General features: G+C 37.7%; 2 protein-coding genes across 4 annotated transcripts in view; one reads left to right on the top strand and one right to left on the bottom strand.

The window, feature by feature from the left end:
* SELENOF (selenoprotein F) overlaps positions 1–7338 on the bottom strand; it is a 44374-nt gene extending 37036 nt beyond the window's left edge. Inside the window, exon 1 of one of the 2 annotated variants that reach the window (XM_045547595.1) lies at positions 6996–7338. In XM_045547595.1, the coding sequence (XP_045403551.1) occupies positions 6996–7079 (84 nt within the window). In that variant the 5' untranslated portion in view covers positions 7080–7338. The remainder of the gene's footprint in view (positions 1–6995) is intronic. The other variant, XM_045547596.1, reaches the window with a different exon arrangement.
* Positions 7339–7628: 290 nt separating this feature from the next.
* HS2ST1 (heparan sulfate 2-O-sulfotransferase 1) overlaps positions 7629–27095 on the top strand; it is a 165812-nt gene continuing 146345 nt past the window's right edge. The window contains exon 1 of one of the 2 annotated variants that reach the window (XM_045547592.1): positions 7629–8142. In XM_045547592.1, the coding sequence (XP_045403548.1) occupies positions 8019–8142 (124 nt within the window). In that variant the 5' untranslated portion in view covers positions 7629–8018. The remainder of the gene's footprint in view (positions 8143–27095) is intronic. The other variant, XM_045547593.1, reaches the window with a different exon arrangement.

Below are 27095 nucleotides of genomic sequence, written 5' to 3'. Positions count from 1 at the left end.
CAGAGTTGTCAAAGAAGTGGTATTATGTGATTCTGAAGGTAGGTCATAAAAAAGGAAGCAGCCTCCACCTGGCTAGTACTCTTTCTGGGAACATCAACTTTGGAACTTAGCCACTGTGCTGTAAAGAAACCTAAACTAAAGAGACAACATGGAAAGGCCCATGTAGAGAGCAACTGAAACCTCCAGCTGACAACCTGCATCAACTACTAGACATGTGAGTAAAACGCCTTCAGATTTCAGGCCCCAGTCTTTCAACTGAGTTCTGAGACACCATGGAACAGACAAGCCATCCCTGCTGTGCCCTGTCTGAATTGCTGAACCACAGAATCTGAAAGCAAAATATACAATTGTTTTACACCACTAAATTTTAGGGTAATTTTGTTTTGCAGCCATAGTAATAAAAGTGCAATAAAACTGAAATCACTTTGAAAACTGTGAACTGCTCAACAAATGTAAGAAATTGTTACTAAAGCTTGTTTAACAAAGATCTCAAACGTATATAATCATACGATTGCACTATTTGGCTTTATTCTTGTATTTACTGAGCACCTACTGACAGGTGGCATGAATATGCAAAACATGTATTTTGAAGCCTTAAGACATCTTGATTCAAATGCCAGCACAGAGCAACCTCACCTCTCATTATGGAGAATTATCACTTATCTCACAGAGTTTTGAGGATTAAAGGAGAAAATGTACAGAAAGCATCTAGCATACTGCCCAGTACACAGTAGGTATTTAATATATGTTGGTATTATTCCCACTTTCCACTGTGAAAGCACACTTAAAAAAACTACAAAACACTATGTAAAGCGTTTTAATCATTACATTAAACATGGGATAAAGGATAAGTGTAGAGGAAATGTAAGGTCTTCTGAATTTCATGAACTACTTTTTCTAGCCATTCTATCACTGATTTTGCAGACTCAAGGCTTTGAATTTAAGGACATTAGAACATATTTTTAAGCACTTCACAGATAAATATCTAGTGCTAATTAATACAGAAGAGTTCAAAATTATGCCTGCCATCTTTTTATTGCCACAAAGTAACTGAATTAACATTTAAACTTGCACATTAAGACCAAATATTAAATTTTAAAATAATTAGTCACATTTGTAAGAAAAACAAAGATTCTAATAGGGTTCCTGACTGGGATAACCATTTAACTTTCTCTCTTTCAAAGCAGGATTGACAAACTAAGAGACTCCATTCTCTTGTTCTCCATGCATTATTCATTGTTTTATTTTTCTAGTATTAATGATTTCCTTATAGATGAGAGTTGGTAGCAGGGAAACTGGATTAACTATATTGTACCATTACCTTTTGAGGCAAAAGTCTGGCATCACTATGTATTTTATTATACTTATATCTACACAGTAGTTGTCTCAACTAGTCTTTACTCTCAGGAAATGCATATGTTTTTCATGTAATTCTGAACAAATTTCAAATCTGAGACAAAAGCAAATAGATGAGTTTATAGAATGAACCCCCATGAAAATGAATACCAGGAACATGGCCCATATAGCAAGCACCAGATGTTTTGCTAAGCACTTCACATTATTATTCCACTTAATCTTAACCACCCTATGAAATAGGAATTATTAACTCCATTTTACAGAGAAGGAAACAGAGGCTTAGGATAGTTAAGGTAATTTGTCTAAGATCACACAGAAAATAGGTGGCAGCATTAAGATTCTAATCCTGACCCCAAAGGCAATCACAGCAACAACAAAAATAAATGGGACCTGATCAAATAAAAAATCTTCTGCACAGCCAAGGAATCTATCACGACGAGAGCAAACAGACAACCTACAGAATGGGAGAAAATATTCACATGCTACACATCCGATAAAGGGCTGGTAAATAGAATCTATACAGAACCCAGGAAAATCAGCAAAAAAAAAAAAATCAAACAACCCTATCAAAAAGTGGGCAAAGGACATGAACAGAAACTTTTCAAAAGAAAATAGACTAATGGCCAAGAAACATGAAAAAATGCTCAACATCTCTAATCATCAGGGAAATACAAATCAAAACCACAATGAGATATCATTTAATTCCAGTGAGAATGGCCTTTATCAGAAAGTCTCCAAACAATAAATGTTGGCATGGATGCGGAGAGATAGGAACACTCATACACTGCTGGTGGGACTGCAAACTAGGACAACGTCTGTGAGAAGTAATGTGGAGATACCTCAAAGAGATACAAGCAGAACTACCATTTGATCCAGCAATCCCATTACTGGGCATCTACCCAAAGGAAAAAAAGACATTCTATAAAAAAGACATCTGCACTTGAATGTTTATAGTAGCACAATTCACAATTAAAAAGATGTGGAAACAATACAAGTGCCCATCAATACATGAGTGGATCAATAAAATGTGGTATATGTATACCATGGAGTTCTACTCAGCCACAAAAAACAATGGTGATCTAGCACCTCTTATAGTATCCTGGATAGAGGTGGTGCCCATTCCACTAAAAGTGAAGCAGCACAAGAATGGAAAAACAACCAACACATGTACTTACCATCAAATTGGTATGAAATGACCAACACTATCAGGCAGGTAGGTGGGAGGGGGAGGAGGGGACGGGTATATTCACATCTAATGGGTGTGGTGCACACCATCTGGGCGATGGACACACTTGAAGCTCTGACTTGGGTGGGGCAAAGGCAATATGTAACCTAAACATTTGTACTCTCGTAATATGTTGGGGGAAAAAAAAAGATTCTAACCCTGCCCTCAAAACCCCTAACCACTGTTACTAACTACCATATTTTACAGAATCCATGATACATCATTATTGCATGTACCTCTAAGAATAAGAAAAAACGCTGACAATAATTGTGTGACCCATCCACTATAAGACTCAGCAAGATATCAACGTGAAGAAATGGGGTGGGGGAGGGTGTCTCAGACTCAATAACAACACAATATCATTCTATACTGCTTTTCAGTACAGTGCTTTCCTGAATGAGGAAATATTATACATGATCTGAATGAAGGATCAAATACCACTTTGGGGAGCTTCTATAAACAGCTCCCTTAGGCTGTACTAAAATATTACTTTTCTAATGCTTAAGCATACTCAGAATGTATTTTCAGATTAAATCACTTTATATGCTCCCAGATGCCACTCCACTGAAATGCTGATAACTATGCATTGCCATTAACTTGAAATTATAGCTATTCAGAGGTGTAGATAGGCATAAACTCAACTTATCTAGTCTAAGGACTCAGAGGTGTGAATTAACAAAATATGAGCTAAGTCCAAAGGAGAGGTTTATTCTCTATCCCTAGTGGTATCTCAATCTCAAGGTGTAAAGAAATTGTTCTCTCATCCCCTTTTTGTTCACATGCCAGGTTCCAAAGATTTGGCTAATTTTCACTATTGCCAACTACTTATTCTGGTCTTTTATTTCCTTTGGCTGACTGTGAAATTCAGGAGTTTTTTTTAACTTCTTGCTGTTTTTCCAACAATTCTCCATATTCCTTTTCATTTTCAAGGATTTTTTGCCTTTTTTTCTTAAAAACATTAGCCATTATGGCAGAGACAGAATAAAGCTTAATGAAGTTAAAACAGCTTATTAAGGGTGAATTCTCCAGGACTCAGCTCTTTCCTGAGTCATTTTGTATTTTTGGGAGTGGGTGAGGTTTATCACTGCTGTACATAAACTGCAGATATCCTCATGACTGACAGCACGGAGCAACATGAATGAACTGGGAGGCCATTTATACCTCAGACGGATTTAAATGAACAAATACACATGAGGCACAATAAAAAATTACAAAAAAAAAATGCTCCCTGTATTCCCTTTGGCTACATTCTAATTGGCACAGGGGCAGGAGGAGTAGAGGGGTGGACACAGATGGACACACACAGATATGATTGGTTAAGACTGTGTGGATCGGTGTAATATAATATAAAGTATGACGACAGAATATGTAAGGAAGAAATTACATCTGGCTTTGCAAGTCTGGAAGTGGAATGTGGGTTAACCTTTGTATTCTATCTAAACAAGAAGGAAATAAGGAAGCTAAGGCCAAGAGTAAATTACTTTGCCTTAGATTGCAGGCAGTTATTAGAAGTTAAACCAGATAATAGATTTCCTTAAAGTTTAGTGTGGTTTTTCACTGTTACACAATACCAAGAATATGAATTTAATAGGCAGAGTTTGAGAGAGAGGGGCTGTGCATGATGTCTATGGGGATATTTAAGTGGAATGGTGTGGCTGTGGCCAATAACCCAGCAGTTTTATTTGATGGCTTACTGTGTGTAAGTTAGTATGCTTTTTCTTGTGGGGGTCACACAAAAGAATGGGTAAGTTGATCCCTGTCCTCAAAAGATTTTAGTCTGTACTTACTAGCAAGAGTTATACAGTTACCAGGAAATTTTTGAATCATATCTAAGGCAGAGTCCAAGCATGTATATTTTAACTTCTCCTCCCCCTATAATTCTCATAGACACCTTCAGTTGGGGTCACTAATAAGCTAATTGAACACCATGTTCAAAGGCCTGCTGAATGAGAACATAGTGTGTGAAATATACTAAAACAAACAATGCCAATTCTCCACCTCTACCTTTTTGCTCTCTCAGTAGAGGCAAATGTTGGGAAACTAAGCCTGGACAAACAAGTGCCTTGTTAAAAGGAATATTGAGGAGGAGAGATCTCACCTTAAAAGCAACAGGGAGCCACTGAAGAGTTTTAATCATGGCAAATTTAAGGTTTAGAAAGACCACTCTGGATACACTGGAGAGACTGGATGGATTAGAAAGGAAGAAAATGAGATGGGCACACTGTTAAGGAAACTGTCGTGGTAATTCCAGGCAAGCAAAGACAGTGGCCTGAATTTAAGTTACCACTTGAAGAAATAGAATTAAGTGGACTGCCTGGGAGAGTTCTAAGGGTCAAGTAACTAACTGAATTCAGAGAATGAAAGGAAAAAGGATTTAAAATGGCTAATTTCTGGCTTAGGTAATTGGGTAGTCGGCAAAGCCAACCATTTAAATTCTGAATATAGACAGAGATAACTCAAAGGGTGAACCAGGAGGCTCTTATTTCTAAGGTGAAAGATGTTTTTGGCCTGAATGAGGGACTAACAGTAAGTGGAGGGATCTGAGAGATGTTTATGAAGCAAAAGCAATAAGATTTGGTAATTGCCTGGGCGTGAGATATGTAAGGAAAGGAAGGAGTCAAAGATGACGCCCTAGTTTAAGGCTTAAATTCTATGGATGGCCACTGTGGTACATTATTTAACTTAACTACCATAAATTCCTCCTATCCTGATAATGCATACTTCTTTGCGATGTGACCCGTCACTCTTCCCATGTAAAGATAGAAGGACTCTATTTCCCCATCCCCGAAATGTAGATTGGTCTTGTGACTTGGTTTGACAAATATGTGGTAGTAGTGATCTATGTGATTTCCAAGGCATAGCCTTAGGAGGCACTGTAGCTTCTGTTCTTTTGGAGTGTTGCCCTGAGACTGCCATGAAAAGAAGTTGATCTAGTCTATTAGAGGATGAGAGGTCACATGTAGGAGAATCAAGTCGCCTCAGCTGACAGCACAAACTATGAATGGCGGTACTCTTGGACCTTTCAGTGCAGCTGACCTACTAGCTCAACACAGTGCATAAATGAGACCAGAGGAAATCAGAGGAACTACTCCACTAACCCACAGAGTTATGAGAAATCACTGTTGTTCTAAATTTTGAGGTGGTTCAACAGCCACAGACAACTGAAAGTCAGAGATAGGGAGATCAGAAGACAACCTGAAATGCTATTTATCCTTCCATAGTGGTGATGGTGAACCCCTATGACCTAAGATGCACAAAAAATTACTTAAAGAGTAAAAGTTTAGAGAGGAGTGTTCCAGTAATTTCTAAGGCACCAAATACCCTAATAACAGAGTATTGGAATGTTAATTAGACAAGTAAAGAATCTACTTTTTGGGTAAGGTAGCAAAAACAAACAGGCAGGATGCTTTCAAACTCCTTGATGAAAGAAAAGTAGGTGTTTACAGAGGCCTACCATATAGTCCCCAACTCCCCCAAATCTTGGACAAATCAATTAAACCAGTTCTCTAGGAGAAAACTTTTCAGCAGGCTCAGCAGGGAATACCTGAAGAATTAAGAAATGTAAGAACGCAGTGCCTAAAATTCCATTATTCACACAGCAAAACATAGACTGCAAACTTCTTATGAGGAGCTAGCCAACGTCTAGCTATTTCGTGGATGAATAGAAAAGTAAGTCAAAACTACCCTTTCCCCATTCAAAGATTAAGAACCCATCTATTCTCTTAATGTAGAAAAAATGAAAAATGAAATAAAAAACGCTGCCGAATTTTAAGCAAAATGATGGCCATCAACTAAAAAATCAATTTTAAAAGTAAATTAAGCTTTGGAATACAGAAGCTCCTTATATTGCAACAACATTGTTTAAAACCACAAATCTCACAGTGGCATGTAAATGCCAAACAGAGATAAGAGATTAACAGTTAAGTAGGAAGAACGAGAGAGAGAGAGAGAGAGAGAGAGAGAGAGAGAGAGAGAGAGATGTCAACAGGAATTGTTCGCCTGGGCCAAAAACTAGAAGACTTTCCTCTTAAGATTTGGGAGCCTCGTCACAAGGAACAGTAGTTTCCCTGAATTTCCGCCCGTTTAAAAACCACTTTCACTCTTTGCCAATCTTTATTGCCCCGCCCTGTGTGACTTACTGATTGTTTTTAGCTAGAACTGTGTAAGAGAAAATAAGTACTCAAGACAATCTGGAGTCTGGAAAGCACTGCTCCTAGAAACCCAAGGCAGGGAAGAATAAGCATCAACCGAGGAATAAAAGCCACGTTGCATTCCAGCCGCAGCAGTTACTACGGAAGCCCAGTCCTCCCACTCTTTTCAAATGTGGCTCCCAAACAGGACCGAACGTTCCGTTTTCCTCAGCTGCACTCCTCCTACTCGCCCTGGGGCAGCTGCGGAGGTGATCTACACTCACCGCTTGAAGTACAGTCGCCAACAGCAAACGCAGCCCAAACGCCGGAACAAGCCATCGGCCGGGCCCTGCCGCCATCGCCTCCATCTTCTGTAGTTCTCTGGCTGCCTAGAGGACCCCTCAGCTAGGGGCGTCCACTCCAGAGCCTGATCCAAAACAGGCCGCTAAAGGCTGCTGCCGTCAAACCTCTTGTTTTGCAGAGACGGGTATAAACCAAGAGCATATAAAAGCTTAAAGGTGATCAAATATAAAGACAGTCACTGAGTGCTTTCGATTACCCAAATCAGGCACTTTCTTAAACTCCCCACTTCTTTGCTACTCAGTCCTCCTTTCTTTCATTCACGACACTCCGTCAAGCAGCCAAGAAGCCCCGCCTTCGCCCGTTTCAGCCCTGCCTTCTCCAAGTTTACCCAATCGAATGCCGCCTTGGTAGAGCCCTTGGCAGAGGAAGCCAACCGTAAACCGAATCGAGAACGAAGAGTAGGGGTTCTTCGGACCAATAAGCACCACCGAACGGGGAGAGGGGGTGGAGCCTCTGGTTGCCTAGCAGCGTACGTGGATGCGTGCGCGTGGTGGCGGAGGGGGATGGGCGGGGGGCGGGGCTGAGGGCGGCGCAGCCGCAGCCGCAGCGCCGGTGGAGGAGCGCGCGGCCGCGAGCAAAGAAGGGAGGGAAGGAAGGAAGAGAGGGAGGCGGGCAGGCAGGCGGGCGCGGGGGTCGGGAACTGAGGCAGTAGAGGGAGGCGAAAGCCCGGCAGCCGCTTCGCGCTGTGTTTGCTGCGCGGGCTTTCGGAGGGGGCGGCTGTGGAGTCGGCTGGGGAGAAGAGGGCACCGGCGGCGTTGGTGCTAGCGCCTGGGGGCGGGGGACCAGAGAGGCGAGAAGGGGGGTCGCTGCGGTGGTTCTCTCGCTGTCGCGCTCCTTTCCTTGCCTCTCTCCCGGCTCGGTGGGCTCCTCCCGGCGTCTCTCTCGCCTCCGGGGCCCCGCTCCCCGCCCCCCGCGGTATGTCTTGATCCCGAGCAGCGGGTTTCATGGGGCTCCTCAGGATTATGATGCCGCCCAAGTTGCAGCTGCTGGCAGTGGTGGCCTTCGCCGTGGCGATGCTCTTCTTGGAGAACCAGATCCAGAAACTGGAGGAGTCCCGGTCGAAGCTAGGTGAGGAGCCGTACTGCTCCGGGCTGAGTGGTGTGGAAGGGGCCGGGGACGCGCTGCAGCCGGAGCAAGTGGGCGTTCGTCTAATCTGGGGTCAGGCTCAGGGGCTGGGGGCTGAAAGAGGTTGCAAAGAGAGCTGGGACTGGGGGCCATCGAGAGCACAAGCTCCATGAAGGGGGCGAATTAAGCTTGTGTGGCGTGCTGGGCTCGCGAGGTCATGGGGCAGCGGTTGGGCTTCCCTGAGCCAAAGGGTTGCCCCGAAGTAGGCATTCCACGGAGAAAGAGCGAGGGAAGACCGAACTCGGAGGGGAGCGGGTGCCGCTGGAGCAGGCAGAAACGCTCAGCCTCGCGTGTTCTCTAAAGTCGTACAGAAAGCCCCGGCAATGTCAGCGAGGGGTATTCTGATTTGAGATACGGGTACCTGGGTACTGATTGTTTTGGGTTTGGAGGGGTTCACCAAGGGGTAGATGAGCAGAAATGCAAGGAGATGCTGGGAATGATAGGGAGTAAAAGAAACACACTGTAGTGAGTTGCACTCTGTCCTGGGGGCAGCAAGGGACCTTACCACTGACAGTTGAGGTAGGCTGGCCAGGTAGGAGAAGAAAGCAAGTAAAAAGCTTCAACGGAGTACCGAAAGGAAGCATCTGGGATTTAAATTCTTTTTTAGTGTCGCTAAACTGATTAATTTGGGCTTCAGAATAAGGATGTGTATATGCGTTCTTTCGCGGCGGTGTTGATGTAGTGAATTTAGAAGAGGAGGGAACGCTGAAGGGGAATTACAGTGAGGTTTACGTTTGTCATAGGAAAAGTTAAATTATGCGGAAAGTTAACCATATGGTTAAGTACCCTACAGAGTTAGCGCTTTAACGGGTGAAGGGATCTGAAGTACAAATAGTTGGAGTGTGAAGTTGTGAAAGAACAGAAAAAAGCACAGATAATAGGTACTTTCCGGTTATTAGGGACTTTTGGCATTTGAAAGAGCTCAGGATGGAGAGGGAGTGTTAAAAGAATTGACAGTGATAAGTTTTGATTTAAAAATGTACATGGCACTTAATCAGCTCAAGAGAGGCTGTAATGAATATGGAAAAATAATCTGAAGTGTTTTTTTTTGTATACACTTTCACCTCAGCAACACTTCAAATGCCTTTTGAGAAGCAAGCAAAAAAAAACCTTCAGCAGTGTAATTTAGAACAGCTAGATGCTGCAGTGAGTGATGATTAATTTTTAAGAAAATGTACCAGAAAGTAATTGTAGTATTATATATAGTAGCTGTTTTGGTGGACTTTGCAAAAACCTTGACATTTTAAAGAGCGTTGTATCAAAGAGCATCAGATAAATCTGAAGTGTGACTAAAGTTGAAGAGGAGCTAAAGATACCTCATAAAGTCCTCAACTCTAGGGTAAAATTTGAAGAGCTATCCAATTTATTTACCATGATTTTATTTTATTAATATGTGTCTTGTATGATGGAAAAGATGTTCACTTTCAATATTGAGGTTTAGCCAATATGATTTTTCTTTTCATTTGGATCCATTTAGCAACATTCAGGGTCACATTCCGTCTGGCTCACTGATCCAGCTTTACAGAAAAAAGTGACTCCTCTTAGAGGGAGTTGAAAGTTATATTAAAATAAAATTTGTACTTTGTTGTATTGCTATTTGGAATTCTCTGGAGTTGATTTCTTAGATGCATTACAATGGGTTGGAATGACCTAAATTTTTTATTTTTCCCACTTGCCCACCATTGTTTTCCATGATACTTGAAAATGATTTCCATAGACACAACCTGAATAATTTTAAAAAGAAAGTTATCTGAAGATGTAGGATGCCACAGGTAGAACATAGTATGCTTTCATGTGTTTTTTTTTTACAAGAAAGAAAATTTCCATCAGAAAGAATATACACTAAATAATTCCATGAGCAATAGTAGATATGCATCAAAATAAATCTTGAAACTGATTCAAGAAAAGGAGCCTCAAATACAAAACACTTGAAATACTTTGCAAAAACAAAATACTTTGCAAAAACATGAGAAGTAAAATATAACTTTATGTTTCTATCAGCATTCTTTTTTTTTTTTTTTTTTTTTTTTTTTTAAGTCTTACAAGGGCCAGGTGCAGTGCCTCATTTCTATAATCCTAGCACTTTGGGAGGCTGAGGTGGGAGGATTGCTTGAGGTCAGGAGTTTGGGACCAGCCTGAGCAACACAGTGAGACTCCCAAAAAACAGAAAAATTAGCCAGCCTGTAGTCCCGGCTATTTGGAGGCTGAGGCAGGCGGGTCACTTGAATCCAAGAGTTTGAGACTGCAAAGTACTATGATGATACCACTACACTCTAGCCTGGGTGACAGAGTAAGACCCTGTCTCAAAAAAAAAAAAAAATTTCTTATAAAAGGCATTAGTCTGACCCCTTAGAAAAGAAAGGCAGAAGAAGGCTTGCTTATTTATTTATTTCTTTATGAGGCAGCATCTCACTATTTTTCCCAGGCTGACCTCGGGCTTCTGGGCTTAAGCAATCCTTCCTCCTCACTTTCCGTGGTAGCTGGGACTACAGATGTGCACCACCATGCCTGACTAATTTTTATGTTTTTGGAGGTGGGGGTCTCCTTATGTTGCCCAGGCTAGTTTCAAACTCCTGGCCTCAGGTGATCCTCCTGCCTTAGCCTCTGGAGTAGCTGGGACTATAGGCGCACACCACTGTGCCAGCCAGAAGAAGGCATATTTTGACAGCCAGACTCTGTATTAACCACCTTTGATCTGTGTTACTCTTAATCTTCCAAAAACACCATAGAGAGCCATTTTTTTGGAGATGCAGGAACAGGCTCAGAGGTTACAACCTGCCCAAGACCACAGTACTATAATGAGTGGCGGGTCAGGATTGGAACCCATGTCCGATTCCAAATCAAGTGCTCCTTTAATTAATTATATCGGGCTGCTTGAAACTTTATATTGACATTACACTAAGATTTAGCTGTTTGAATAGAATATTTAAATTGTAATATCAATGTTTAATTGCATTTGTTGGGAAGAATGAGTATCATCCTGAGAAAATTCAATTTCTGACGTAGAGAATTGGGTTGTAATGTTTGCCCCTTGTTTATATCCATACAATGAACATAATTATATTACTCAATGAAATAGATGGCTTGTTTCCATTACAGGAAAAAAAATCTGGTTGTTTTCTATAAGTGTAAAATCACAACATCAGAAAGCGTTTTTATTTTGGCATAAAAAAACTATTAAGCATTTTGCCCTTTAACATGGTTTTTATTATTATCCTTTCCATTGTAGAATATTCCAAAAGATTGTATTGTCTGATAGTGCCATTAGTGCACCTTCATTTGAGAGAGTACAGTATTTTGATGGTGAGACCTCTAATAGACTTATAGATATATTGAAAACCAAGGTGTATTCATTGACTGCTTGGGAAATTCAGTGTATAAATAGGAGTTTAAAAAACATAAAAAACCTAGTATAACGTAATACAGTTTTCTTTTATCTTTCTTTTTTAGCAAATATGGGATCATGGTATGCATATTGTTTTGCAGCTTGCTTTTTATTCATTGAATATCATAGACATCTTTCCAAGTCAGTGCATATAAATTTGACTTATTCTAATTAATAGCTGTATGATATTCCAAAGTATTCATGTATCATGAGTTATTAAGCCATTGTGCTCATAATGGATATTAGGTTTGTTTCCACATCCCCCTTATTTACTTATTTTTTTACTGTTTCTTTCTTTTTTTGGTATAATAAACAATGTTACAAGAAACATCCTTGTATGTCTATTTAATGACATCCTTATATGTCATTATGTGTTGATGTCATTTCTTCACTAGGGTAAATTATATATGGGATTGTTGGAACAAAGGATGTACCTATTTTATAATTTGACAGACTTTAAAATCTGTTACTTTCCAGAATTTTTCCATTTTCCAAAAGGTTACAGTAACCCATACTGCCAGCACACACTCACAAGCACTGGAAGCTATTAGCTTTTCGTTTTTGCCAGTTTGAGGCTGTTAAATGATGTTGTTGGATTAATTTACATTTCCCCAATTTCTAGTTAGGTTGAACGTTTTTACATGTGTTTATTGCCCTTTTACTTGCTCGTTCATTTTCATTTGTCTATTTTCCTATCAGGTGGTTTACTTATTTTTAGATTTTTTTTAAATGTTAGTGATCCTTTATCTGTCATGTCTTTCATCTGTTTCTCCAAATCTGTCATTTGTCTCTTGACTTAATGGTGTGTTTTGCTTATACAGAAGTTTTAAAGTTTACATAGTCACATCTATCAGTGTAGGCAAGTAGTTTTTCTTTGTTGCTTCAGAAGATTTCTGTGAGTCAAGATTGTGTGCATTCTCTGTTTTGTTGTAGTACATTATTGTTTATTATATTTAGCTCTTTAAACCATTTATATGTTTAAAGAGATTTATCATAACTTCTCTTAGTGAATAGCCGCTAATGGCAAATATTAGTAAATAATCCATTTTCCCACTGTATGTTAACAGTCCATTTATCATACGTTAAGTTTTCATACATTCTTAGATCGATTTTTGACTCTATTCTTTTCCACTAATAAGAGATTCTTTAAAACTCAGGAACCCATATGTTGGCTTCAAGGTATCATTGGATTCTCTGAAATTATATGCATAACTTTCATCAAATTTACAAAATTATATGTGATTCCTTTAATGGTAAAATCACAGATTTGTAGTAGCTGTTTCATATTTAATGGAGTGTGTGTTTTAGTTTTTAATAACATTACAACATGCACCTGAGTCAAATTTAGGAGATAAATACATTAGTTATGAAAAAGTTTGTCAGGGAAGTTTTTCAACTTCAAATGAAAGTTGAAAAAACTTCATTTTATTAAAATGTATACTTAATTTTCTACTGGGAACTGGAAAAGGACAGGGAATCAAAATGAAAACTATTTAGCTGTGACTCAGAACAGAACTTGTCAGAATGTATGGCCTGTAAATAGTAGTTCTTTCTGAATCTCAAGAGCACACTTGTTGCTGATGTTAACTGATGAAATAGTTCTAACATAAATGTTAGAATTATGGGCTTGATAATTTTATTTTCCATAGGGTTTAAGCATTATAAATAATATTTGTTAACCATATGCTTATAACACTACTATATAAGTTTATGAATGCATTAGGATATATCTTTTTTTTTTTTTTATTTGAGACAGAGTCTTGCTCTGTTGCCCAGGCTAGAGTGAATGCCCTGGCGTCAGGCTAGCTCACAGCAACCTCAAACTCCTGGGCTTAAACCATCTTACTGCCTCAGCCTCCCGAGTAGCTGGGACTACAGGCATGCGCCACCATACCCAGCTAATTTTTTCTGTATATACTTTTAGTTGGCCAGATAATTTTTTTCTATTTTTTTTTTTTTTTTTAGTAGAGATGGGTGGTCTCGCTCAGGCTGATCTCGAACTCCTGACCTCGAGCAATCCACCCCCTTCGGGCTCCCAGAGTGCTAGGATTACAGGCGTGAGCCACGGCGCCCGGCCTAGGATATAATCTTTTACATGAGCAAAGTAATTCAGAATGGATTATGCAGTCATCTCCATTGGTGAGAATTATGTTACTCATTATGTTCTTAAAACTCTTAATAAAGAACTAATTCCAGGGCCAAGGTTGAGAGACAGATCTTTGGAATTTGGTTGTTTTTACAAGTGCCTGAAACCATGCAATGATACCTGTAAAATCTTCCAGAGAATATTGATTTCCCCACTTCAGAAATCATTTGGAAAACTTCACAGTACCTACTACTGTTTAGAGGACTTTGGGTTAACAGGAATGCAGTTACCCTAGAATTGCTAATTGGTGCTGCACTTAGGAGTCCTAAATAGGATATTTAGTGCCATGGAGTGGTCACCTGAAACAGTTGATCTCAATTAAGATAATTTCAGGATGTCTGTCCACCACTCTGTTAAGCCTTCCAATAGCTTTTTCACACTTAGTGAAATGAAATAATGATGAATATTCAAACACAGCTCTCCAAAAAAGACCATTTTTGAAGAATGTACTTACAGATGAACTTCATAATCATGGTTCACTATAGTCTAATTATGTATAATTATCTACCCACCTACCACTACCTGCAGTTATGTATTCTGTCTTTCTGCCTGTTAACTATAGATTAACCGTCAATACTCCTGTTGGGTCACTTGTGCACCTGGTCTTATCCTCTCACCTACCTAAAGATGTGGTTCCAGAAGCTTTTCATCACTCTCCTAAAATCATAGTTTCCCCCCATTCTGCTGGGTTATTCTCACTAGCATATGAAAGTGATATCATTTCTCCCATCAAGAAGATGAAACAATACTTTCCTTTGTTTTCTCCTTCTCAGCCAACCTCTGTGCCATATTTCTGTTCCCCTGTGTGGAAAAAGTCCAAAAAATTGTTTATTCTCACTGTCTCTAATTGCCAAAGTCTCCAATCACATCCTTAAGTGTTATGGTCATATTTTGGACATCTTCCTACTTGTGCTGCAGCAGAATTAGGTAAAATTGATCACTTCCTTTCCTTTTTTTTTTTTTTGAGACAGAGTCTCACTCTGTTGCCCAGGCTAGAGTGCCGTGGCATCAGCCTAGCTCACAGCAACCGCAAACTCCTGGGCTCAAGCAATTCTGCCTCAGCCTCCCAATAGCTGGGACTACAGGCATGCACCACCATGCCCGGCTAATTTTTTCTATATATTTTTAGTTGTCCAGCTAATTTCTATTTTTAGTAGAGACAGAGTCTCTCGCTCTTGCTCAGGCTGGTCTCGAACTCCTGAGCTCAAATGATCCACCCGCCTTGGCCTCTCAGAGTGCTAGGATTACAGGCGTGAGCCACTGCACCTGGCCTCCTTTTTCCTGATAGACTTTATTTACTTGGTTTCCAGGATACCACACTCTTGGTTGTCTTCCTACCTCATTGTTCACTTTTCTGTCCCCTGTGTTAGATCCCCCTTTTCTCTCCCAACCTCTTAATCTAAGAATATTCCAAAGGCTCAGTTTTTGGAACTCTTCTCTGTTCTCCCTTAGTTGGTGATTTGTATGCTGACTGCTTTCAGGTATATATTTCTACTGCAGACCTGTTTCCTAAACATTGGATTCATGTAATTCAGCTACCCACTTGACATTTTCTTTGGGTGTTTTAAACTTCTTGTGTCTAAAACAGATCTTCTGATCTCTGTGTTCCCTGCCTTACCCCACCCAAACCCAACCCTTTTCACTTCTGTCCTTTCTGATGGCAGAAATGACAGTTGATGGCAGTTCCATCCGTCCAGTTTCTAAGGTTGACTTTTCTTTTTCTCACACTCTATATCTAATCTGTCAGGAAAATCTTGTTAGCTTTACCTTTAGAATATTTCTATACTATGACTACTGCTCAATACTTCCACTGTTATCACTCAAATTCTAGATACCATTATCTCTTCCCTGTATTACTGCTGCATCTTAACTAGTCGCTCTGCTTCTGTGCTTGCCTCCCTACAGACTAGTCTCATAACAGCTAGAGTGTTATAAGAATGAACTACTGCATAAAACTCTTTAGAAGCTTCCTGAATTAGAGTGGTGCTAGCTGCTTTTAAAATAAAGCCTAAAGTTTTATTGACTAATCATAATAATTAGTAATGTCCTTTTATTTATTCGTGTATTAGGTGATCTTTTTGGTAGGTAGTTTACATGGATGATTCAAGGTCTTAGGTACCTAATGTCTGGTTCTACCATCCCCTCTGGCCTTGGAGTTCTCTGCTCTCAGCCTGGGGAAGAGACAACAGGAGGGTCAGGAGGTGCCCCCTTCTAAACTTTGACCTCTTTTACCCTCAGTCTGTTAGTAAGGACTAGTTACCATCTATATGCAAGGGGTGAGGCTAGGAATGGGGGTTTTTAGCTGACAGTCATCAGTTAGGTGGATGAATGTTTAGGCTGTGATGTCGTCTTGATTAATTAACCCCTTTTTTATTATGAGATAACCTTCTTTATCCTTTGTAATATTCTTTGCTCTGAAACCTACTGCTATGGTCAGAATATGTCCTCCAAAATTCATGTGTTGGAAACTTAATCCCCATTGTAACAGTGCTGGGAGGTGGGGCCTTTTTGGGGGGAGGGGGTTAGGTCATGAGGGCTCTACCCTTATGAATGTATTAATACTGTTATAAAAAGGGCTTGTTGAAGTGGGTTCTTTCCTGCCATTTGAAGACACAGTGTTTGTCCCCCTTTGGCCCTTCCATGTGAGTATGTAACAAGAAGGCTCTCACCAGATACTGGTGTCTTGATCTTTGACTCCCTGGCCTCAAGTACTGTGAGGAAATGCGTATCTGTTCTTCATAAATTATCCAGTCTCAGGTATTTTGTTATACCAGCACAAAATGGACTATGACACCTATTTTGTGTGATATTAATATAGACAGTTTGGTTTTTTTTTTTTTTTTTTGGATGAGTGTCAGCATGGTATTTTTTCCCATCCTTTTAATACTACTGTGCTTGTGTCTTAATAGTTAAGGTGAATTTCTTGTAGGCATTATATAGTTGAGTCTGGCATCAATTTTACAACTTCTCTTGTAAATGGGATGTTTATAGCATTTACTTTAATGTAGGTTGGGTTTAAGTCTCTGAGTTGCTATTTATTTCCTGTTTGTCCTATGCATTCTGTGTTTCCCTTTTTTCTCTTTCTGCCTTTTTTACGGTTAATGGGGTTATTTTTTTAAATTCTATTTTATCTCATTTGATGAGTTAGTAGTGCTCCTTGTTGTGTTTTTTAGTGATTGTTTTAGGGTTTATAGTATACACTGTACCACTTCACATATAGTTTAAGAACCTTAATATATTTTCACTCTCTTTTTCCTGAATTCTTGCCATTTTTGTTATACATTTTACTTCTCTACATAAGTCCTATAATACATTGGTATTGTTTTTGCTTTCAGTAATCAGTTATCTTTTAAAGAGATTTAAACATTTTTTTTTGAAGTATTTCATATTTACTTACATATTTACTATTTCTAGTGTTCTTCCTTTCTTTGTGTTGATACAGATTTTCATCTGGTACTATTTTTCTTCATCCTGAAGAATTTCTTTTAACATTATTTACACTAAAAAGTATACTAGTGATGAATTCTTTTCACTTTTGTGTATCTGAAAAAGCCTTTATTTGCCTTAGGATTTGAAAGTTGTCTTTGCTGGGTATAGAATTGTAAATTCGCATTTTTTATTTTTAGTACTTTAAAGGTGTTGCTCTACTCTCTGTTGGCTTGCATTGTTTTTGATGAAAAAGCTGCCATCATTCATATCTTTGTTCCACTATGTGTAATGTGTCTTCCCCCTCCCCCTCTTTGGCTGCTCTTTAAGATTTTCACCGGCTGCATGATTATAATGGTCCTTGCCATTATGTTTCTTGTGCTTGGGGTTTGTTGAGTTTCTTGGCCTATTGGTGTATAGTTTTTATTACACTTGGAATGTTTTTGGCCATTATTTCTTCAGACAGTTTTTCTGTGCTCTTTCTCCTCTCTTTCGGGAATTCAACTCACGCATATGTTAGACCACATGAAAATGTCCCATAGTTCATGATGTTCTATTCATTTTTCCCAATCTGTTTTTTTTTATGTATTTTAGATAGTTTTTACTACTGTCTTCAATTCACTAATCCTTTCTTCTGCAGCACGTAATCCACTTTTAATCTTGTCCAGTGTATTTTTTTTTTTTAATCTCAGGCAATTTCCCTACCTCCATTTTTAGATGTTCAGTCTGGATCTTTAAAAAGTTATCTTCCATTTCTGTCCTTAAAATGCTCTTGTTTGAACATGCTATTTTCTTGAACGTATGGAACATTGTTATACTAATTCTTTTTGATGTCCTTGTCTACTAATTCCATCTTATATGTCATTTCTGGGTTGCTTTCTATTGATTTACTTTTCTCTATATTATGGGCCATATTTTCCTCCTTTATAGAAACAGTTTGATTCTTTTGAGGCTTGCTTTTAAGTTTGTTCAACGGGGCCAGAATAGCCTGTAGTCTAGGACTAATTTTGCTTCACTACTGAGTCAATACCTTTGTAGTTCCCTTCAAAGTACTCTACCCAATGCCCTGTGTATTACAGGATTTTTCCATTTTGACTGATGGGAACACTGGGTGAGTGTTCCACATTCCCCTTTTGAGTGGTTCTTTTTAGGTCTCTGTTAGTTTCTTCACAAAAATGCACTGATTGGTGCTCTGCTGAAGATTCTGTTTGAAACTCTGTCCTCTTCAGTATACTGCCCAGCAAACTTCAGCTGTCTTGGCCTTCCTGAACTCCCTATTTTGGCTACTTAATTCAGGGAAACTGTTGGACCCCTGAATTAGACTGTCTTTCTCCTTTCCTGTGCTATAGCCTGGCAACTCTCTTTAATCAGTCATAGTACTCATTTCCTTTTTCTCAGGGATCACCATACTGTGCTGATTTCTTGTCTAATGTCCAGTGTCTGAAAACTGTTGTTATATATTTTATCATTCTGTTTAGTTTCAGATGGGAGGGTAAATCCCTGTTACTCCATCTTGGCTAGAGGTGGAAGCTGGGTGGATCAGTGGGTCTTTGATTGTGTGTCCCTAGATTGACTTAGGGGAAAGTAGTGAAGTTTTGAATCATTTGAATTATAATTGACAATTAAAACTAATATTGTAAATTCAGAGAAAGAATCATGTTTTATGCTTCTCTGTTTCTTCATAATCTCTGGCATGGTATGTTGAGCACAGGCCCTTAGGAAGTTGTTAACAGAAAGTTAGAGGCAAGACTTAGCCATGATAGTCCCACCTCCCGCCTTCCCCATGGAAGTTTCAACTGGACTTCACGGAATTCTTTTGAGTATTACCAATTTTATTCTGACTTCAAGAAACCAGGCTTTATTGTAACCCTTTAGATGCCACTTAGTCTAAGATGGAGGCTCTTTCAGGCTGGACAAAGAAGTATCTGGCTTCGGAAAAGATTTTTGCTTTTCCTGTTAGTGTGGCTCTTGAGCTAATTGATCACATTCTTGTTGGATGTGGGTGGATGGATAGCCCTCTTCAGAGGCTTCTTTCCTGTATTCCTTCTTTTACACCCTTATTCCAAGCCAAGTAGTGGGGAAGAGAATCAGAAGGATGGTGGTGCTAATGGTAGTTAAAATCAGTATGTTGCGTGTACAGAAAATGCATCTAGTTTACCTTAAGGTGAATATTATCATTATTGTTCTCAGGTCTTCAACTTTGCATGATATAATTCTTGCTAAAGGTAGGTAGGTTATATTGAATGTGTGGGGAAAATAAAGTGTCAGGGACAACCTTTTTAATTGAAACTGTTGGATTCTTCTGTTGGAAGGAGGTTTGAAAATTGCAAATTGATTTGGTACTCATGTAGCAATTTAAAACTGGATTTAGAGGCAAAGTCATGGTCACTTTCCTAAATTCCAGTACACGTTAGGAATTGTCTATTAATTGGACCTTGTATTATTCCATTATTTCTTTTTAAGTTTGTTACATAGCTAGACATAAGCGATTTGTACTCAGAAATGACTTTAGAGACTCATCAGGTGTGGGCTGGGAAAGGGGAACTCAGTTGGAAAACTCCTTAAAGTTTTTCTTAGTGTGGTTATGGATTTGAGGTTAAGTGGCTATGTAGGTGCAAACTAGCTCTTGGCATATTTATTTCTATCAATGGTTATAAACTGAGTTGGGCTTAATGAAAGTAATTTAGAGATGTTATTGGTTTACTGATAACACACTGTTGGTAAATATTCTCTTTATGCTTTGAAGCAAAATAGTATAGGAAATAGGCTGATCAATCTAGTTTGTTTACTTATTTGCTTAAATAAGTCAGTAGGTTTTGGTATCTGAGTATACATGGCTTGTCTTTAGACAATGAATTCTGTCTTAAGTGCTGTTACTATTATGCTTTCAAAATAATGCCTTGTTACAGTATATCTTCTATTTTCATTAATAGTAACTTTAAAAAAATGAAGTCTTTAGAAAAAACTAGTTGTGTTACATAAACATTATAATTAAAATCATACTGCAAACATGAATTTTTATTTGGTATTCAATAAAGAGAGTTGCATATTCTACCTTATTTTCATTCTGAGAGCTTGGTGATTAATTAGGGCTGTCTATGGTTCTTTCAGTTTCTGAAGTATAATGTAAACGGACAATATCTTAAGTATTTAATGATAAGAAATATACTATTTTGAATATATGCAGGAATGTTGGAGCTTTGAGTAAAATTGAATTATTGGCTTAAAATAAAATCAATAAAATCCTTCTTCAACCTTGTCTTTAATTTACTTATGTAAGCTTTGTCCATGCCAAACTGAAACTAGTTCAGCAGTAAGTTTTCACACTAGATTCTTGATCTGTATTTAGATTTAATACGTATTTAAGATTCTTGATTCTTATTCTGTATCTGGATGTTAAGAAACTGCATCCAGTTGCCAGCATTTTTTATTTCAACTCAATTTTATTGCTTTTTAACAAAACACACTCAATTCTTTTATAAAATTGTTAGATGTTCCCCGATGTGTTATATACACTTTTAGCAAAAAACCAGGTTAGATCAGTTGTTTCCTCTATAAAATAGCTGACTAGAATGATTGGCTTGATATGATTTTAAAGTTTATTTCAATAAACAGCTTCTTCATTTTGTTAAATAGGATAGAATAAAAACCATTCACCATTGTCCTGTAGGACATAAATTTCTTATCTTTCCTTTGTGTTTTAAAGATTAAAACAAAAAAGCAAACAAACTTATATGGTGATATTTGAGTGTCTTGAAATAGATTTCTCAGCCAGCACAATTAGGGATATGTGACTTTTGCTCCTGAACCTGGGGCTTGTTAGTGATAGTCTCTATTTGACTTGGGTTAAGCCCATCCAGGCTATATCTGATAGATGAGATGCCATTGTGTGCTCTTCTTCCATTGTCTTAGGCTGGAACTTTGTGGTTAATTAACCCTGTGACTAATTATAAAACAATCTAGTCTTCCTCATGACCATTCTGACTTCCCTTTTGTGTTTTTTTACTTGTTTTGAATCTCTTCCATCTTTGCCATTAGATCCATGTTTCTTAAATGGTTTTTTGCTTTTCCCACCAGTGGTAAGCCATCATGACCTCTGAACCTCCACCTGTTCTAGAAAATAATAACTAACAGCTGTTGAATACTTACTGTATACTAGGCATATTCTAAGTGTTTTATGTGTATGATTTCATTTAACATAAATGATGCTTATTCTGCCTTAGAGAGTTGCTCTAAAGGTAAATGATCTTCAAATGAGATAATGAATGTGAAAATGTTTGTGAACTATACAAACACTATAGTTTAAGTTGTCATTAATAGTGTGTAACTACTTTCTCTTTGCTGTTGTTGTCTTCATGGTTTAATACAGTCTAAAGTTTGCATTTTTGTGGTGCTATGGTTTTTCCCATGCCCCACCTCATAGGATGACACTAGTTTAATAAGAGTTCAGATAAACCAAATGATTATATTACATGAGTTTTAGATTTCACATTGAGATTAGCTTTTTATTCTTTCCTCTTTTAGGAAAGAATAATCACTGGCAATTCATATTGTTATTTGCCACCTAAAGATAGAAATCTGTTTGCTTTCATAAAAATTCTAGAGAAGCTCTAGTTTTTTAACCTTACCAAATTCTTTTCAGCTTTCCTAGTAATTCCTGCTGAATTGGTAGTTTAAAGATAGAATTTTATAAAATGCAAATTAAATTTAAATTGTGGTGGGAATTTCTGCATGTTATGTATGTGTGGGTATATATATGTATAAAATAATTCCTTGGCATCTAAATAATTTTTAAAGCATAGCCAGATTAATTTTTAAATGATAGCCAGATTGATGAAGGAAGAACTTATTTCCCAAGCTTATTTCTCCTTTTTAGAAAAAGTTTTATGTGATAGTTCCTTTAATATAGGAAATTTTTCAGTTTTCTCATGGTGATTCATTGTCATATCTCAAACAGAGGAAAAAAACACAAATGTGTGTATCCTTTAATTTAGTAAGTTCAGCTTTTTTTTTTACTTTTTCATTCAAATACAGACTAGTATGGGTTGTACTTTCATATTTATTGCTGAGTTTATGAGAATGACTTTAGGAAAAAACCCAAAATTCTTGAATCTAACACAGCTTCAAAGACTATTAACTCAGGTGAACAGTTATTTGCCATTCTACAATGAGAAATTTTGATAGACTAAACTGATAGAATGAGAGATAAATTATGTTGTGATAACCTCTTTCATCATATATTATTGTTACTTCTTTCTTTGGGCATTGTAGCATTATTCTTAAGTACAGGTCAGTCTTACTGAAGATTTAACATTTAGTTACTATATACAATTTCATGAGTAGAGCATTGATTTGATTTGCATATTATAATAACGGTTTATGTTTTGGGTATCTTTAAAAATTTTCCTAATTAGCAGTGAAAACATTTTGAAAGAGATGCTGGATTTATTAGGAGCTCTATTTACTTGCATGTTAGCTATACCTTTAAAACTTAAAAAAAATTATTTCTTAGTGACTTTACCAATCTAGAATTGAGAATGACAGAATGGGAAAATAGCATGAACCTTTTATATTTCACCTAACCTTCCCATGAAGTGTAGTATCCCATAGGTGGAAACTGTGTCTTAATTTTCAATTTGTTTTCAAAAACTTAGGCATATGTTAGTCTGGGTTTAACATAATTAATGCAATATACTCACTTATTTTATAGTCAAAGCAACAACAGCCAAAATCTTGCCTGGGAATAAAAATATTTCGGAATTAAGTGATGCACAAAAGTCATAAACTTTCATTTTAGGCTAGGGTCGTGATTAAATATTAAAATTACTAATTTAATGAATATTGACACCTGTCAGTCTTTTCTCTATTAGAACAGCATTAGTAGTAGGAAGCAAACAGAATAGTCACTAAAAGCACATGTACTGTTGGACATAGGAAGTTGGAGCTGTTTTCAAGGGTAGGAGACAAAAGAAGGCAGAAAAAGTACCACAGTCTAGGTTAGGTTACGATGATGAACCTGTCTTCCTGAAAAGCTTCTGAGTACATTTCTGAAGTAGGTAACATAATTATGTTGTGGTCATAAAATAATGGTACAAAAATAATAATAAATACTATTTTTCAAAGCAGTCACCTTGAGAAAGTTATATATGAGAAAACAAATTGCTGGGCCAGATGTGATGGCTCACGTCTATAATCCTAGCATTTTGGGAGGCTGAGGCAGGAGGATTGCGTGAAGCCAAGAGTTGGAGACCAGCCTGAGAAACTCAGTGAGACCCCATCTCTACAAAAAAATAGAAAAATTAGCTGGGCATGTGGTGCATGCCTGTAGTCCCAGCTACTTGGGAGGTTGAGGCAGGAGGATCATTTGAACCCAGGTGTTTGAAATTACAATGAACTATGATGATGCCATTGCACTCTAGCCTGAGCAATGGAGCGAGACCTTGTATATAAAAATCAAAGTGGCTAAAAATATTTTGAAATTCTTTATGGAGTTGGTTTCAGAAGATTGGGTGCCATGGCTCACCTTTAATTCTAGCATGCTGGGAGGTAGAGACAGGTTTGCTTTAGACCAGGAGTTTGAAAACTGTACAAGATCATTTTTATTAATAGCCATAGTTAGTAAATATAATTAAAAATTTTAAATTGTAAAAATAAATAATATTTGGAAAAAAGGAAAAAGTAACCTTTATTTCACACATTATAAAACATTATTCTTCACAAAGTTCTTTCACATGGATTCCTTAAATAGAACTTATTTTTATATGCATAGGTGTAGATTTCTCAGTATTTAACCCGGTTTTAGTTCTCTGAGCTTCATGGATCTGTAGTTTGGTATCTCTCAGTTTTGGAAAATTCTCCAGCATTGTTAACTTCACATATTTCTTATGTTCCTTTCTCTTCTCCTGATATTCTCATTATGCATAGTTATCCCTTTTGTAATTGTCCAGCAGGTCTCGAATGTTCTCTGTTTTTTTGATTCCTTTTTCCTTTTAGGTTTGGCAAATTTCTATTGACATATCTTCAAGTTCACTGATTGTTTTCTTTGCTGTGTCTGGTCTACTGTTGAAGCCATTAGCAGTCTTCATTTCTGTTACAGTGTTACTGATTTTTGTTATTTCCTGTTTGAGTTTTACAGTTTCCATGTCTCTGCTTATGTTATCTATGTTTTTGAGTGGCGTTTACTTTTTTCCATTAGAGCCTTTAGCACATTAATCATAGTTACTAATAATTCTTACTTTGATCTGAATCTGGTTTTGATGTCTGCTACTTTTCAGACTGTGTTTTTTGCCTTTTATCATGGCTTGTAATTTTGTTGTTGTTGCTAGCTGGGTGTGGAATATGGGGTAAAGGGAACTGAAGTAAATAGGCCTTAAGGGTGTGAAGTTTTTATGCCACCATCTAGCTAGGAGTTAGACTGTTTATGCTGCTGTAGCTTTGGCATCAGAGGTTAAAATTTCCTCCAGTGTATTTGTTTTTGTCTCTCTCCGCTTTGGGTTTCTCTAATAACTCCTTCTTAAGTAGGGTCTGAGGTTTATACTTCTTTAAGCTATAATCCTCTGTTGTTACACAGGAGCCCTATTGATGCAGTTTGTAATGTGTAGGGGCAGGGGAAGTGCTCTGTAGTCCTTTGATTATGTCTCAGTCTCTTAGTGGGCCTGTGCTTTTGGTCTGTGACCTTCGTGAGTACTTTTTAGCTCTTCCTTCATCTACCCCTCAAATTTAGGTGAAATAGGGAGGCTACAGGGGGCTGGAGTTTGGTATTTCCCTTCCCACAAGTTGGTTAGGCTCTGGTAAATTACAGTAGTTCCCATTATTCATGGGGTGTAAGGTCTAAGACCCCCAGTGGATGCCTAAAACTGCAGGTAGTACTGAACTCTATTTACACTATGTTTTTTCCTCTACAGTAACAGGCGGGTTACATACGCAGCATGGATATGCTGGGCAAAGGGATGATTCACATCCTGGTGGGGTGGTGCAAGATTTCATCAGCTACTCAGAATGGGGTGCAATTTAAAACTTTTGAATTATTTATTTGTGGAATTTTTCATTTAATATTTTTGGACCAAGGTTGACCACAGGTAACTGGAACTGTGGAATGTGAAACTGCAGATAAGGGGTTGCTATTGCAGTTTCATTGGAGGGCAGGCCTTTGTTATTGAGAACAGAGATCTCTGAGCAATTTCAAAATGGTTACTTTTTCTCTCTTCCTACTGGAAGCATGAGGGGATTTTTCTTGGATCTTTACATTGTGAACCTGGTGGGGCACCTGGAGGCAAAACTCAGGAACTTTTGTCTTACTTCCTGCCCCCGCAACTGCTCACCCCTGAGTTTTTAACTCAAGCGACTTCACATTGAGCCTCCAGCAATTTACGTTACAATTTAAGTGTTCCTGCAGGTACCTGCTCCATCTGTGGGCTTCTGCTGCTGGGCTTTGTAATACCTGTAAATTGTGATTTTTCTGTATTCATATCTCTCTCCAGTTTTAGGGGCAGCAGTTTGTCCAAAACCTCAATTCTCTGTTGGATCTAAGGAGAATTATTGATTTTCAGTTTGTTTAGATTTCTGGTTGTAAGGATGGGAGTGATGACTTCTAAGCTCTGTATGTGTCAGACCAGAAACTCTTAATGGTATTTTATAAATCGTCAAATAATTTCTTCTGTTACTTTTAATTTTTGACTGTTTCATTCTTTGGTCTATTTGGAATTTAGCTGTGTAGTGATACAGGAAATGGAGTATACCTCTGTTTCTGTTTCACTGCTCTGTCTGACAGTTCTCATGTTAGGATTATATTAATACCACCATCAAGTCTTATAGCTTTATATTCTTTAGTACCTGGTGGGGCTAATCTTTCCTACATGATTCTTTTCTTCACTTGCCTATTTATTATTCTGTGTGAACTTCGGAATTATTTTGTCAAATTATTAAAAAAGGTATTAGGATTATAAATAGAACTGCTCAAAATTAATATGATTAGAATGATAGTGTTATGATGTTTAGACTTCCCCGGCTAGAAACATATTTCTCTTTGTTATTACATTTTGGAGGTTTCATAATTTTGTCTCAGTTATACAGGTTTCTTGTGAAATATGTTTTCTGCATTTTTAAAAGCTTTTTACTTTGAAATAACTTTAGAGTCACATAGAAATTGCCCAGATATTACAGAGTTCCTGGGTTTCCCTTCATCCTGCTTCCTCTGATATAAAACCATGGTACAATTATCAAACACACAATTGATATTGGTATGATACTATTGACTAAAGACCTTGTTTGGATTTCACCAGTTTCTACATGTACACTTTTCCTGGTATGTATATTTTTACTATTATTATTGGAATGGCCTTCTACATTTGTCTTTTTGTCTCTTTTCTCTCCTTCCCCAACTCCTGGAGAGTAAGAATGCTATTACTTTTCAGCAGGCTGCATTGCTAATAGATTTTAAATTCTAAAAGATTTTAGTTGCTTTCATTTAAATTTTTAGGCATGTAATCTTCTCATTTGTTACTAACATTATTTTTGGTTTTTTTCCATAGCATGTCATATTGCATTGGATAGATTTCTAAATTAGACTTATTTATGCCTGATTTTTATGTAATAGTCTCTGGGCTTCCCATTAAGAAAAATTAGTTATTATGTATATTACTACCTGATTTCTCTAATATCTTGTATTAATCATTGATATGTAATGAGTACTTCTCCCATGTTTCAGGAGTTCTGATCACTTCAAATGAATCACCTCATTTAATCCTTACAATCTACTAAAATAGGTATCAGTATTATCCCTGTTTACAGATGAGTAAATTGGGTTAGGTTAAATAATTTACTTGCTCAAGGCCACACAGCTTAGGAAGTAGGTCAAATTCAAATTTTAAATTTTTTATTCATTTCCCATTTAACCATTCATTATTTTATATTCTCTTCTATAGCAATAGAAAAGATCAG

Source organism: Lemur catta, chromosome 3 (genome assembly GCF_020740605.2).
Source record: "Lemur catta isolate mLemCat1 chromosome 3, mLemCat1.pri, whole genome shotgun sequence".
Taxonomy (NCBI): domain Eukaryota; kingdom Metazoa; phylum Chordata; class Mammalia; order Primates; family Lemuridae; genus Lemur; species Lemur catta.
This window is presented reverse-complemented; position numbering and strand designations above follow the sequence as displayed.